The sequence below is a fragment of the Capra hircus genome, chromosome 1 (assembly GCF_001704415.2).
Source record: "Capra hircus breed San Clemente chromosome 1, ASM170441v1, whole genome shotgun sequence".
Taxonomy (NCBI): Eukaryota; Metazoa; Chordata; class Mammalia; order Artiodactyla; family Bovidae; genus Capra; species Capra hircus.
Genome location: NC_030808.1, coordinates 144,409,404 through 144,423,033, shown reverse-complemented (window position 1 = coordinate 144,423,033; position 13,630 = coordinate 144,409,404). Strand labels below are relative to the sequence as shown.

The window sequence follows — 13,630 nt, the reverse complement described above, 5'->3', positions numbered from 1 at the left end:
CCACCTGATGTGAAGAGCTGACTCATTTGAAAAGACCCTGATGGGGGAAAGATTAAGGGCAGGAAGAGAAGGGGATGACAGAGGATGAGATGGTTGGATGGTATCACTGACTCAATGGACATGAGTTTGAGTAAACTCCAGGAGCTGGTGGTGGACAGGGCCGCCTGACATGCTGCAGTCCATGGCGTCGCAGTCGGACATGACTGAGCGACTGAACTGAACTGACTGAATGTATGTTTATGGTGGGCTCTAAAAATCCAGTGCTCTTGAATTCATGAGGCTCTCTCAGTCCAAACACACGCACCTTGGTGCACTCAGCTCAGAGTGGTTCGTGTTCAGTCCTGTTTTTACTGTTCTATCCTGGCTCTTCCTTCTTCCTTGTTAGTGATCACGTTTGGTGTCAGCAAAACACATGGTCTGTTTGTTTAATTTTCTCTCATCATATTTGGGGATTTATGCTTTACCTCTGTTGGGCTTCCCTGGTGGCTCAGCTGGTAAAGAATCTGCTTGCAATGCGGGAGACCTGGGTTCGATCCCTGGGTTGGAAAGATCCCCTGGAGAAGGGAAAGGCTACCCACTCCAGTATTCTGGCCTGGGGGATTCCTTGGACTGTATAATCTATGGAGTCGCAAAAAGACATGACTGAGCAACGTTCACTACACTGCGTTGGAGTAAGAAGCGGCACCTCCCTCCAGTATTCCTGCCTGCAGAATCCCATGGACAGAGGAAACTGGCGGGCTACAGTCCATGGGGTCACAAAGAGTCGGACACGACTGAGCCCCTGAGCAAGCATGCATACTTTCCCTCGGTGGATTGGAGGAACTAGCAGTGTTTGTGCTGAAAACCACAGGGTTGATTTTCCATGGTGTTAATTTTGCTGTTTCCCGCCTCTGTTGTACATTTTCAGCTCAGCTGCCTGGTGGTAAATTTCATTGGACACATGCTTCCTTCTGCGTGTAGCCCTGAAGTTGGTCTGGGGGAAGGCCTGGGTAAGAGACAGTGCAGTCCCTTTTGCATTGATTATGCACACATCCCTGATAACTGACTACCACAGCAGCTCCCAGGACTTCAGCTCTCAGGGCCTTAGAGCAGATGTCACAGCTGCTCTCAAGGCCTAATCAGAAGGCCAGGCAGGGAATATATACAGATGGCTGACTTCTAGTCCCAGTCCTGGTACTCTGGGCTGTGTGACCTGGACATGGTTGCTTAACTTCTCTGTGCCTGGGCTTCCTCACCTATTTACAGAAACTTTTTTGCTGAGTGGATGTGAAATCAAGTACCTTGGCAGGTGTAGAGCGTTCAGATCACCACCTGGCCTAGAACAGGTGCTCAGACAGTGTCATCTGACCCCACAGCCATGGTCAGGGGCTCTGAGATGACCGCTGCCCAGTTGTCACCGTCGTCCCCAGAGTCCGCCCTTGCTGACTTTCTGTTCCAGGCTCCCTGGGACCACATCTGCTTATATCCACAAGGAAAACCAGCTCTTGCCTGAGCTTTACTTTTGGGTGTTGCCTGGGGTCCTGGAGTCTCCGCTCTTCACACGTGGGTTCTCCAGGAGGAGACCGTCACTCTGAGTCTTTCAGGGCATCCCTCTTGAGGAAGGCAAACTCTGGCCTAGGGGCTGGTTGCTCGGCTGAGAAGTGTGGGGTGCACAGGGTGTGCTGTGAGTGGTTGGGTCTGGGTGAAAGGTTGATAAATTCAGCCCCTGACTCAGACACCTGTGAGTGCTGCTCCCTGAAGAGATCTCCTAACAGACTCCACGTACGCCCGCCCTTCGTTAACGCTCCTCTCAGGCACACTGGCTGGGCTGCAGGGGACTGGATGTTCCTCTCATCATGCTTCTTGCTGGCAGAGCAGCTGCTGTGGGGGGAGTGCCAGGATCTCCCACCAGCCCCTGCCGAACATGAGCCTCAGCTGGTTCCACGGTCACATCCAGTTGCATTTTACAGACGTGCACATGTCACTTGACACCTAAGTTAAAAAATGCGTAAAAGTCAAAATAATATTAAAGTACTATACCTCAAACAGGGGAGAGCTGCGACATCTAAATTCACCGATTTAGAGATACGATCACCTCTAAACCTCACTCAGCAATGTTCCTGTTCAGTTGCTCTGTCATGTCCCGCTCTTCAGGACCCCGTGGACTGCAGCACAGCAGGCTTCCCTGTCCTTCACCATCTCCCAGAGCTTGCACAAACTCATGTCCATTGAGTCAATGATGCCATCTAACAAGTCATCCTTTGTGTTCCCTTTTCTTCATGCTTTAATCTTGCCCAGCACCAGGGTCTTTACTAATGAGTCAGCTCTTTGAATCAGGTGGCCAAAGGATTGGAGCTTCAGCTGCAGCATCAGTCCTTCCAATGAATATTCAGGGTTCATTTCATTTAGGATCTTACCTAGATATTTTCTGTATCTTTTCTGGAGCCAAGCAAAGCAGAAATGGGAAAACATCCTGCAACATGGGATATTTACGCTCACGGGTTTAATGAGTGAAAACAAATGTGGAAACTACGCCAGCACTAATGAGGGGCTCTTGCCGCCAGCTGTCAACCCCAACAAGGAAGAGAGGGCCTGGGAGTCTCCTGTGAGGACAACAAAGGCCAGGGGCCAGGTATAAAATCCCTACATCCCCAAGCACCTCACACACACAGCTCATACACCCACACACACTCAAACCCTCCTCCAGCCCCACCGACTCCACCATGGCAGCCTCCACCCTGTCCATCTGCTCCAACGACCTGAGCTATGACTGTCCGGAGAGCTGCTGCGAGCCCCCATGCTGTGGCCCCAGCTGCTGCACCCCGGCCCCCCGCCTGACCCTCCTCTGTGCCCCAGTGAGCTGTGAGTCCAGCCCCTGCTGCCAGGCAGCCTGCAGCAGCTCCTGCCGAGCCTCATGCTGCCAGCAGTCTAGCTGCCAGCCTTCCAGCTGCACCTCCTCCCCCTGCCAGCAGGCCTGCTGTGAGCCCGTCTGCTGCAGGCCTGTCTGCTGCAGGCCTGTCTGCTGTGAGGCCTCCCCCTGCTCAACCTCCTCATGTTGCCAGCAGTCCAGCTGCCAGCCCTCCAGCTACACCTCCTCCCCCTGCCAGCAGGCCTGCTGTGAGCCCATCTGCTGCAGGCCCGTCTGCTGTGAGCCTGTCTGCTGTGAGCCCGTCTGCTGCAGGCCCGTCTGCTGCACACCTGTTTGCTGCAGGCCCGTGTGCTGTGAGGCCTCCGCCTGCTCATCCCCCTCGTCCTGCTGCAGACCCTCCTCCTCCGTGTCCCTCCTCTGCCGCCCCGTGTGCCGCCCCGCCTGCTGCGTGCCCGACTCCTCCTGCCAGCCCAGTTGCTGCCGCCCAGCCTCCTCTGTGTCCCTGCTCTGCAGGCCCGTATGCTCCCGCCCTGTTTGCTGCTTCCCAACCTTGGCCCCGGAGCCCTGCTGCTGACCTGGCATGTCACCCCAGAGCCAGCCGAGCTCAGGTTCCACCTGTGACTTGGTCCTCTATCCTGACCTGGGCTGGGTGATTGCCCTCACTCAGGACAGGGTCCCCGATGTCTCCACTCCCCTGACCGACTGACCTCTCATTCCTGCCCCAGGAACCCCGACCTCACGGCTCCCTGGGGCTTCTGCCTCCCAGGAGTCGTCTCCAGCTGTCTCTGGGCCAGCTGCCCCCCTATCCGTCCAGATCCTCTATCTGGGTCATTTGGTCTCGACTTCCAACCTGTCAGCGCCCCTCAGGCACCTGGGTGAATAAACTCACATCATCACCTGATCTGCTCCCTTCATGTGATTCCCTGGTGGGCTGGGTGCAGGGGTGCAAGAAAACACACACAATTGTGACCTGACACTAGTTTCCTCCAGCCGAAAGCATTTCTATTGGTAAGCGAGTGTGTGAGTCACTCAGTCATGTCCGACTCTCTGAGACCCCATAGACTGTAGCCCACCAGGTTTCTCTGTCCATGGAATTCTCCAAGCAAGAATACAGGGGTGGGTTGCTATTCCCTCTCCAGGGAATCTTCCTGACTCAGGGTTTGAACCGGGATCTCCTCCATTGCAGGCAGGTTCTTTACCGCCTGAGTTACCAGGGAAACCCTGGCAGTAAGTGACTGAGACCCCAAAGGGCATGGGCCTGACCCCTCTGGGCAGGGTCACCAGGTGGGGCTCCTGCTTCTCCAGGAAGTCAGTGCCTGCTCAGGCCCTGGCCCGCGGCTGGTCCCCTGCAGACCTGTCATGGTCTAGGGGTTTCTCAGGCTCCCTGGACTGTTCCTGCCCACTTGAAACATACGGACCAACTGGCGCCTTGAGTCCGCTCCATGTGGGAGGCCTAAGGACCCCGTGTGACACACCTGCATGTGGCTGGGGTCACCTCTTTTGGTCTGCTTATGGGTCTGCACTTTTAGCAGAAATGTGGTGGTGGGGGGGCTGCTCCAACCGTGTGGAATGAGAGGGCCTGGACGGAGCTCCCACCCGACTGATCCAGAGAGCTAACAAGGTCAGGACACTAGAAGTTGAGATGCTGGACTTGAGGAGGACAACACAGGCCTACCTGGGAGGGAAAGAAACAGAGTGGGTCTCACAGCTGCCCAGCCCATCCCCTCGAGAATGATTCCAGGACCCAGGCCAGAAACCCAGGTGGAGTGCCATGGATCCCTCAGTTTTAGAGCTGGTCTGTGAATTGGGGCAGTTTGGGGCAGCTAGTCTGGGGTCAGGATGCCAGAGGGAAGAGAGCTGTTCTGAGGAACTCCCCTGTCCATGGAGAGTCTTCCTTAAGTGTCTCCTGAAAAATGATTAGCAAACAGGTGTGAGGCTGAGCCTGGCAAAACCCATAAAGTTAGCTGGACTGATTCACAGACATGAAAGAGAGCCTTAAAAGGACCTGCCCCCACCTGCCTGTTGGAAATATTCAGAAGTCTTGGGACATGGGTAGGCTCCTCCCAAGGATGTTTCCTCAACTCTGAGAGAAAATAGTAGGAATGGAAGAGGAGAAATTAGCACAGACCCCACAGATATAAAAGGGAAGGCAATAAGCAATTAAGGTGATATGGACTCATTCCTTGAAGACACAGATAACCAAAATTCACTAAAAAAAAAAAAAAAAAAGCAGATCTCCTCAATTGCCCTGTATCAACTTAACATATCTTGTTTTTTAGGGCAGTTTTAGGTTCACAGCAAAACTAAGTGGGAAGTACAAGCTCCTATATATCCCCACCCTCACACAGGCACAGCCTACCCCACAATCAGTATCTTGTGATTTGATGCATTTGTTACAGATGCGCTACATTCGTCATAATGGATAAACCTACACTGACATGTTAATATCACCCCAAGTCCATAGTCTACATTAGAGGTCACTCTTGCTGTTGCTAAGTTCTATGTGTTTTGATAAATGGATTATAACACCTGTGGACCATTACGGAATAGTTTCCCTGCCCTAAAAGTCCTCTGTGCTCCATCTGTTCATCTCTTCTTCCCTGCTAACCCCTGGCAACCACCCATCTTTTTCCCGACTCCATGGTTGTGTCTTTTCCAGAATGTTGTATCCCTGGAAGCATCAGGAGTGGAAACTTTTCGGATGGGCTTCTTTCACTTAGTAATGTGCACTTACGTTTCCTTCATGTGCCTTTGTGCCTTGATAGCCTTTTTCTATTTTTGTTATTGAGGTAAAATATTCATAACACAAAGCTGACAACCTTAATCACTTTGGTATTAAGTACATCTTGTGTAACCATCACCACTATCCGTACTTGGAACTCTTTATCTTGTAAAACACACTCTATGCACATGAAACAAGAATCTCCATACTTCTTTCCTTTCTCACAGCCCCTGGAAAGCATCATTCTACTTTTTGTCTCTATAAAGTACTTCGTGTAAGTGAAATCACAAAGTATTTGTCTTTTTGTGACTGGCTTATTTATCTTACCATAATATCCTCATGTTTCGTCCATAATAGTGCCAGATTTACTTCCTGTTAAAGGGTGAATAATACTCCATCCTGTGGGTATACCTCATCTTGCTTATCCTTTCATCCCTCAGTGAACACCTGAATGGCTTCCACTTTTCGGCTATTGTGAGAAATGCGTCTGTGAATGTGGTTTTACAAATATCTCTGCAAGATTCTGCTTTCAATTCCTTTCAGCATAGACCCAGTAGAAATACTGGATCGGGCAGTAATTCTACTTTTAATTTGTTGAGGAGCCATCATACTGATTTCCACATAGCTGTACCGGTTCATGTTCCCACCAACAGTGTACAAGTGTTCCAGTTTCTTCACAGTCTCACCAATATTATGCTGTTTCTATAAATAAACGGTCATTATACTAAGAGGTGCAAGGTGGTACCTCACTGTAGTTTTGATTTGCATTTCTCTAATGTTAGTTGTCTTGAGTATATTTTCATTGCTTATGGGCCATTTGTATACCTTCATTGGAAAAATGTCTATTCGTGGTCTTTGCTCATTTTTGAGTTAGGTTTTTTGTTGTTGTTTTTGAGTTTCGGGAGTTCTCTATACATTCTGGATATCAATCTCTTATCAGATATATGATTCTCAAACGTTTCCTCACATTTCTTTGGGTTACCTTTGTTCTCTGTTGATACTACATCTTGATGAAAAATATTCAAAGTTTTCGTGAAGTCCAGTTTTTATACTTTCTGATGCTGACTGTGTCATTGGTGTCACATCCAGGAAATGACTGCCAAATTCAAGGTTGTGAAGTTTTGTCCTATTTTTTTTTAAAGTTTTATAGTTACAGGTCTTACATTTAGATTGAGGATCCACTTTGCATTAATTTTGTGTATGATGTTAGGTATGGATCTAACTTCATTCTTATGCAAGTGAATATCCAATTTTCCTAGAACCATTTGTTGAAAAGACTGTCTTTTCTCCAGTGATTGGACTTAATGCCCTTGTCAAAAATGGTTTGACCTAATGTATGAGGGTTTATTTTGGATCCTGTATTCTCTTCCATTGATCTCTATGTCTGACTCTGTGCCAGTACCACTCTGTTTGATTACTGTCGCTTTGTAGTGAACTTTGAAATCAAGAAGTATGATTCCTCTGGCTTTGTTCTTTTTCAGGATATTTTTTGTTGTTGTTGTTATTCAAGGTCCCTTAAGATTCCATATGAATTTTAGAATGAGTTTTTTTATTTCTGTGAAAAGTCATCAAGATGTTGATAGCAACTGTATTAAATATATAGATTGCTTTGGATAGTAATGACATCTTAACAATATTAAAGCTTCCAATCCATAATAATGGGGTGTCTTTCCATTTACTTATGTCTTCTTGCATTTCTTTCAACAATGATTCGTAGTTTTCACTAGATAAGTTTTTGACCTCCTTGATTAATTCCTAAGTATTTTACTTTTTTGATGATATTCTAAATGAAATCATTTTTGTAAATCCTTTCAGGGTTATTCATTATTAGTGTATAGAAATGCAAGTAAAAATTGACTTTGTATCCTGCTGTTTTGCTGAATTCACTTATTAGTTGCAATGGTTTTGTCTGTAGCTATGGAATTTTTAGAATTTTGTACATATGAGGATTATGTATATATAACATCTGTGAACAGAGATGATTTTACTTTTTCTTTTTCACCTTAAATGCCTTTTATTTTCCTTTTGTCCAGCTTCTATCCTAGAACTTCCAGACTGACGAATAGCAGTGGCAAAAGTGGGCAACCCTGCCTTGCTCCTGATCTTAAAAGAAAAGCTTTCAGTCTTTCAGCGTTGAGTGTGATGTTTGCTGTGGGTCTTTCAGATGCGTATTTTTTTTTATTATGTAGAGGCAGTTTCCTTCTGCCTTCAATTTGTTGAGTGTTTTTATCATAAAAGGTGTTGAATTTTGTCAAGTGCTTGTTCTGCATCAGTTGAGACGATTATGTATTTCCCCCTCCATTCCATTAATGTGGTGTGTTATATTCATTGATTTTCATATCACTTCTTTCACCCTTGTGTTCTGCCAGGAGATCTGCCTTGGTTATGGTGTACAATTGTTATAATTTACTGCTGAATTCAGTTTGCTAGTATTTTGATGAGGATTTTTGTAAGAGACTGAATGCTTTTCCACTAAGAGCAGGAGCCAGACACGGGTGTCTTCTCTCTGCATTCCTTCAACATCATACTTAAGATCACCTCTTGTGCAACAAAATAACAAATACAAGGGTGCATACCGAAGAAACAAAAGCATCTCTGCTCACAGGGGGTGTGATTGTCCACATCAAAAACCCTTAATAATCTACAAAAAGACTGGTGGAAACATGAAGGTTTAGCAAGCTGAAGGATGCAAGCCTGGAGTAATAAAAATTCATTATGTTTCTTGGACTTCCCTGGGAGCTAGGTCGATAAGAATCCACCTGCCGATGCAGGGGACATGGATTCGACCCCCGACTGGGGAAGATTCCACAGGCTGCAGAGCAGCAAAAGCCAGTGCACCGCAACTGCAGCCTGCACACTGCCATTACTGAGGCCCACACGCCTAGGGGGCCTCCCAGGCGGCTTAGTGGTAGAGAATCCACCTGCCAGTGCAGAAGACAAGGCGATGCAGGTTCGATCCCTGGATGGGGAAAATCCCCTGGAGGAGGAAATGGCAACCCACTCCAGGATTCTTGCCTGGAAAATCCCAGGGACAGTGCAGCCTGGTGGGCCACAGTCCATGGGAGTCACAAAGAGTCAGACACGACTAGCAACTGAGCGTGCATGCATGTACACATTCTAGGACCTGCAAGGTACACCTACTGAGCCTCCCTGCTGCAACCACGGAAGCCTGTGCACCGTGAGCCCAGACTCCACAACAAGAGAAGCCACTGCAACCGAAACAGCCTCAGACAGGAAAGAAGACCCAGCACAACCAAAGACAATAATAATAATAAATAAGCAAGGAATTTAGAGACTACTTATATTTCTATATAATAGCAATAAAACTGAATTAAGGTTTTTGTTTAAAAGCATATTAGAATAAAGAATGAAAACAGGTATAAGTTTTACAGAATATGTACATAATGACATCTATAAAAACACTGATGAAAGGAAAAGAAGACACAGATAAGTGTAGAACTAGACCATGTCTGCATGTTTAAACATTATTATGATGTCAGTTGCCTCCAAACTGGGGCCTCCCTGGTAGTTCAGCTGGTAAAGGATCTGCCTGACATGCAGGATACCCTGGTTTGATTCCTGGGTTGGGAAGATCCCCTGGAGAAGGGATAGACTACCCACTCCAGTACTCTTGGGCTTCCCTGGTGGCTGAGATGTTAGAGAATCTGGCTGCAATGCAGAAAACATGGGTTTGATCCCTGGCTTGGAAAGATCCCCTGGAGGAGGGCTTGGCAACCCACTCTAGGATTCTTGCCTGGAGAATCCCCATGACAGAGGAGCCTGGCAGGCTACAGCGCACGGGGTCACAAAGATTTGGACACGACTAAGTGACTAAACGCAGCACATCACCTCCAAATTGATCTATAGATTCAATGTAATTCCAATAACAAATAGGGTTTCTTTGTTGGTATCAATAAGTTGACCCTAAAATTATTTGGAAAGGCAAAGGAGCTCAAGGAGCCACAACATTTGAAAATGAGGAAGAAAGTTGGAGGTTTTATCCTATCTGACTTCAGTATTTACCATAAAGCTATAATAATCAAAACAATCCAGTGCTAGCAAAGGTACAGGCCCAGATGAATGATACAGAAAAGAAAAACAGGCCCACACAATTGATTTTTTATAAAAGTTCAAAGGCAGTTGGGAACAATGGATGTCTATATGCAAAACCAAAAAGTAAGCCTTGACCCGTACCTCAATTTTACTTAATGTAAAACTTTAATCAAAGTTTATCAGAGACCTAAATATAAAATGTGAAAGTTTTAAACTTTCAGAGGAAAACATAGGAGAAAATCCTTGTGACCTTGTGGTTAGGCAGAGTTCTTATATTCAATACCCAAAGCACAATTGCTAAACGAAAATAAAGAATACCCTGGACTTTATCAGTATTAAACTATTTTGTTCATCAAAAGACACTCTTAAAGAATGAAAACACAAGCCATAGACTGGGAGAAAATATCTGCAAATCACACATCTGACCAAAGTACTTGTATCCAAAATATATAAAGAACACTCAAAATCCAACATCAAGAAAAACTAACAAAGAAAAGGGCCTAAAGATTTTAAGAAAAACCAAAGAAGATGTGGGGATGGCAAATAAGCATATAAAATGATACTCCACATCATTACTCATTCAGGTCAGATCAGGTCATTCGCTCAGTCATGTCCGACTCTTTGCAAGCCCATGAATCGCAGCTCGCCAGGCCTCCCTGTCCATCACCAACCCTGGGAGTTCACTCAGACTCACGTCCATCGAGTCAGTGATGCCATCCAGCCATCTCATCCTCTGTCGTCCCCTTCTCCTCCTGCCCCCAATCCCTCCCAGCATCACAGTCTTCTCCAATGAGTCAACTCTTCACATGAGGTGGCCAAAGTACTGGAGTTTCAGCTTCAGCATCATTCCCTCCAAAGAAATCCCAGGGCTGACCTCCTTCAGAATGGACTGGTTGGGTCTCCTTGCACTCCAAGGGACTCTCAAGAGTCTTCTCCAACACCACAGTTCAAAAGCATCAGTTCTTCGGCGCTCAGCTTTCTTCACAGTCCAACTCTCACATCCATACATGACCACTGGAAAAACCATAGCGTTGACTAGACGGACCTTAGTCGGCAAAGTAATGTCTCTGCTTTTGAATATGCTATCGAGGTTGGTCATAACACTTCTTCCAAGGAGCAAGTGTCTTTTAATTTCATGGCTGCAGTCACTATGTGCAGTGATTTTGGAGCCCAAATTACTCATTCAGTTCAGTTCAGTTCAGTTCAGTCGCTCAGTTGTGTCTGACTCTTTTCGACCCCATGAATCGTAGCTCGCCAGGCCTCCCTGTCCATCACCAACTCCCAGAGTTCACTCAGACTCACGTCCATTGAGTCAGTGATGGCTTCCAGCCATCTCATCCTCTGCCATGCCCTTCTCCTCCTGCCCCCAATCCCTCCCAGCATCAGAGTCTTTTCCAATGAGTCAACTCTTCGCATGAGGTGGCCAAAGTAATGGAGTTTCAGCTTAAGCATCATTCCTTCCAAAGAAATCCCAGGGCTGATCTCCTTCAGAATGGACTGGTTGGATCTCCTTGCAGTCCAAGGGATCCTCAAAAATCTTCTCCAACACCACAGTTCAATAGCATCAATTCTTCGGCGCTCAGCCTTCTTCACAGTCCAACTCTCACATCCATGCATGACCACAGGAAAAACCGTAGCATTAGGGAAGTGCAAATTAAAACCGCAACAAAGTCCCCTTCATACCTATGAGAAAGGCTAGAATGAAAAACAATTAACATGCCAGTGTTGGAAAGGATGTGGAGAAACTGGAGCTTTGATACATAAAATAATATCATAAATGACACAGCCACTGTGGATAAATTTGAAAAATAAGTACATTAGAGAGCCTCACCATATCACTGGTCTTTGGGGAAATGCAAGTTTGAATTATGCTAAGGTACTGCTGCTGCTGCTAAGTCGCGTGAGTCGCGTTTGACTCAGTGTGACCCCATAGATGGCAGCCCACTAGGTTCCTCTATCCCTGGGATTCTCCAGGCAAGAACACTGGAGTGGGTTGCCATTTCCTTCTCCAATGCATGAAAGTGAAAAGTGAAAGTAAAGTTGCTCAGTCGTGTCTGACTCTTAGCGACCGCATGGACTGCAGCCTACCAGGCTCCTCCATCCATGGGATTTTCCAGGCAGGAGTACTGGAGTGGGTCGCCAGTGCCTTCTCCGATACTAAGTTACTACTACTTATTTAGTCACTAAGTGAAGTGAAGTGGAGTGAAAGTTGCTCAGCTGTGTCTGACTCTTAATTCTCCAGACCAGAATACTAGAGTGGGTAGCCTTTCCCTTCTCCAGGAGATCTTCCCAACCCAGGGATCGAACCCAGGTCTCCCACATTGCAGGCAGATTCTTTACCAGCTTAGCCACAAGGGAAGTCCATGAACACTGGAATGGGTAGCCTATCCCTTCTCCAGCAGATCTTCCCAACTCAGGAATAGAACCAGGGTCTCCTGCATTGCAAGTGGATTCTTTACGAACTGAGCTATGAGGGAAGCCCTGTTTAGTCACTAAGTTGAGTTTAACTCTTTGCGACCCCATGGACTGTAGCCTGCTAGTCTCCCCTGTCCATGGGATTTCCAGGGAAGAATACTGGAGTGGGTTGCTTTTCCCTCTTCAGAGGATTTTCCCACCCAGGAGATCGGACTCACAGCTCCTGCATTGGCAGGTGGACTCTTCACCAGCGAGCCATCTGGGGAGCCCTCACGCCTATTAGAACGGCCAAAATTAAAACCCTCACAATATCGACTGTTGGCCAAGGATATGTAGCCACGAGAACGTTCACGCATTGCTGGTGGGAATGCAGAATGGCACAGCCACTTGGGGAAAGAGCTTAGCAGGTTCCTATCAAGCCAAACCTACAGTTCCCATCCGATCCAGCTCTGCCCCGCCTGGGTGTTTATCCTAGAGGAATGGAAACACGATCACACAGAAACCTGTACACAGAGAACGTAGACAGCAGGTTTGTTCATAATCACCAAAGACAGGAAGTCATGAAAGTGTCTCCCACCTGTGCAGTGAACACATGGGGGGACCCCCCTCACTCCGGACACCGCGCAGCAGGACAGGGGATGAGCCCAGATGGACACGGCACAACAGCCACTGCATTTTCCGAGGGAAAGAAGCCAGACCCCAAAGGCCACCCGGTGTACGATTCCATGTATGTGACCTCCCGGATAAGCCACAGCTGCAGGGATCTTGAATCAACACCTGCCTGGGGCTTTGGGCAGAGGGAGGAGCTGACTCCAGTGGACAGGAGTGTGGGGGCCTGTATGGTCTGGTGGGGGTGTGTCTGCATTTGTCAAACTCAGAGAACTACACATGGCAAAGAAGGGGTCGAAGCCAGAGGGGCGGGGCAGCCAGCAGGCGCTTATTCTACAGGGCCAAGCCGGTGGACCTCCTCTCCCTCCTTCTGCTTTTTGCTGACTTGTTGTTCTTTATTATTGTTTCTTATACGTGCCTGCCTTTGGGCTCGCTCTTTTTCTGGACCGTGTACTCGCGAGGTAGTTTTTGTACATAATGTACGAGTGGCTCCTTTCCAGAATAGCTGTCTTATCCGAAGTGCTCTAATCTCCATCTGCCTGATAATCCACTTTCCTCAGACTTTCAAGATTTGGTTGCACTCTCTTCAGGTATGTTGACTGGCTGAGCGAAGTCGGATGCCAAACTCTCTGGAAGGTTTTAGGCTGTTTCCGTGTATTTGGCGTCCAACATTCACCAGTGTGTCAGATACACACCGTTTCCGCTCATCTTGTCCTAGTTTGGTCAGAGTTACGGATCTGAAGCCCAGGTTTCCCACCCTTCTCTCTGGAAAACGTTCTGCTTCTCCCTTCGCTGTGCATGTTCTGACCCTGGAGACCCCGTGTGATGGGGCTGGACCTTCCCTCCTTCCTACTCTGTGCTTGAGACATGCCTTGCTTCTTCTCACTCACCCCTTCCCTGTCTGATGGGGAGGGACCTGCCCTCCTTCCTGCTCTGTGCTTGAGACATGCCTTGCTTCTTCTCACTCACCCCTTCTCCCTTTG

At 47.5% G+C, this 13,630-nt stretch overlaps 2 protein-coding genes across 2 annotated transcripts in view; both read left to right on the top strand.

Annotated features, from left to right (window-relative positions):
* The window catches only part of TSPEAR (thrombospondin type laminin G domain and EAR repeats), a 106,893-nt gene that overhangs the window by 37,725 nt on the left and 55,538 nt on the right, over positions 1–13,630 (top strand). The gene's annotated exons all lie outside the window — the stretch shown is intronic.
* Positions 2,641–3,743, top strand: LOC108636551 (keratin-associated protein 10-9-like). Its single transcript, XM_018052006.1, has one exon. It carries the CDS (start codon positions 2,703–2,705, stop codon positions 3,420–3,422), a length of 720 nt encoding a protein of 239 aa, XP_017907495.1. The 5' UTR covers positions 2,641–2,702; the 3' UTR covers positions 3,423–3,743.

Bases quoted from the DNA above. Each gene is read 5' to 3' on its own strand.
- LOC108636551 (XM_018052006.1), top strand. From the start codon at position 2,703: ATGGCAGCCTCCACCCTGTCCATCTGCTCCAACGACCTGAGCTATGAC.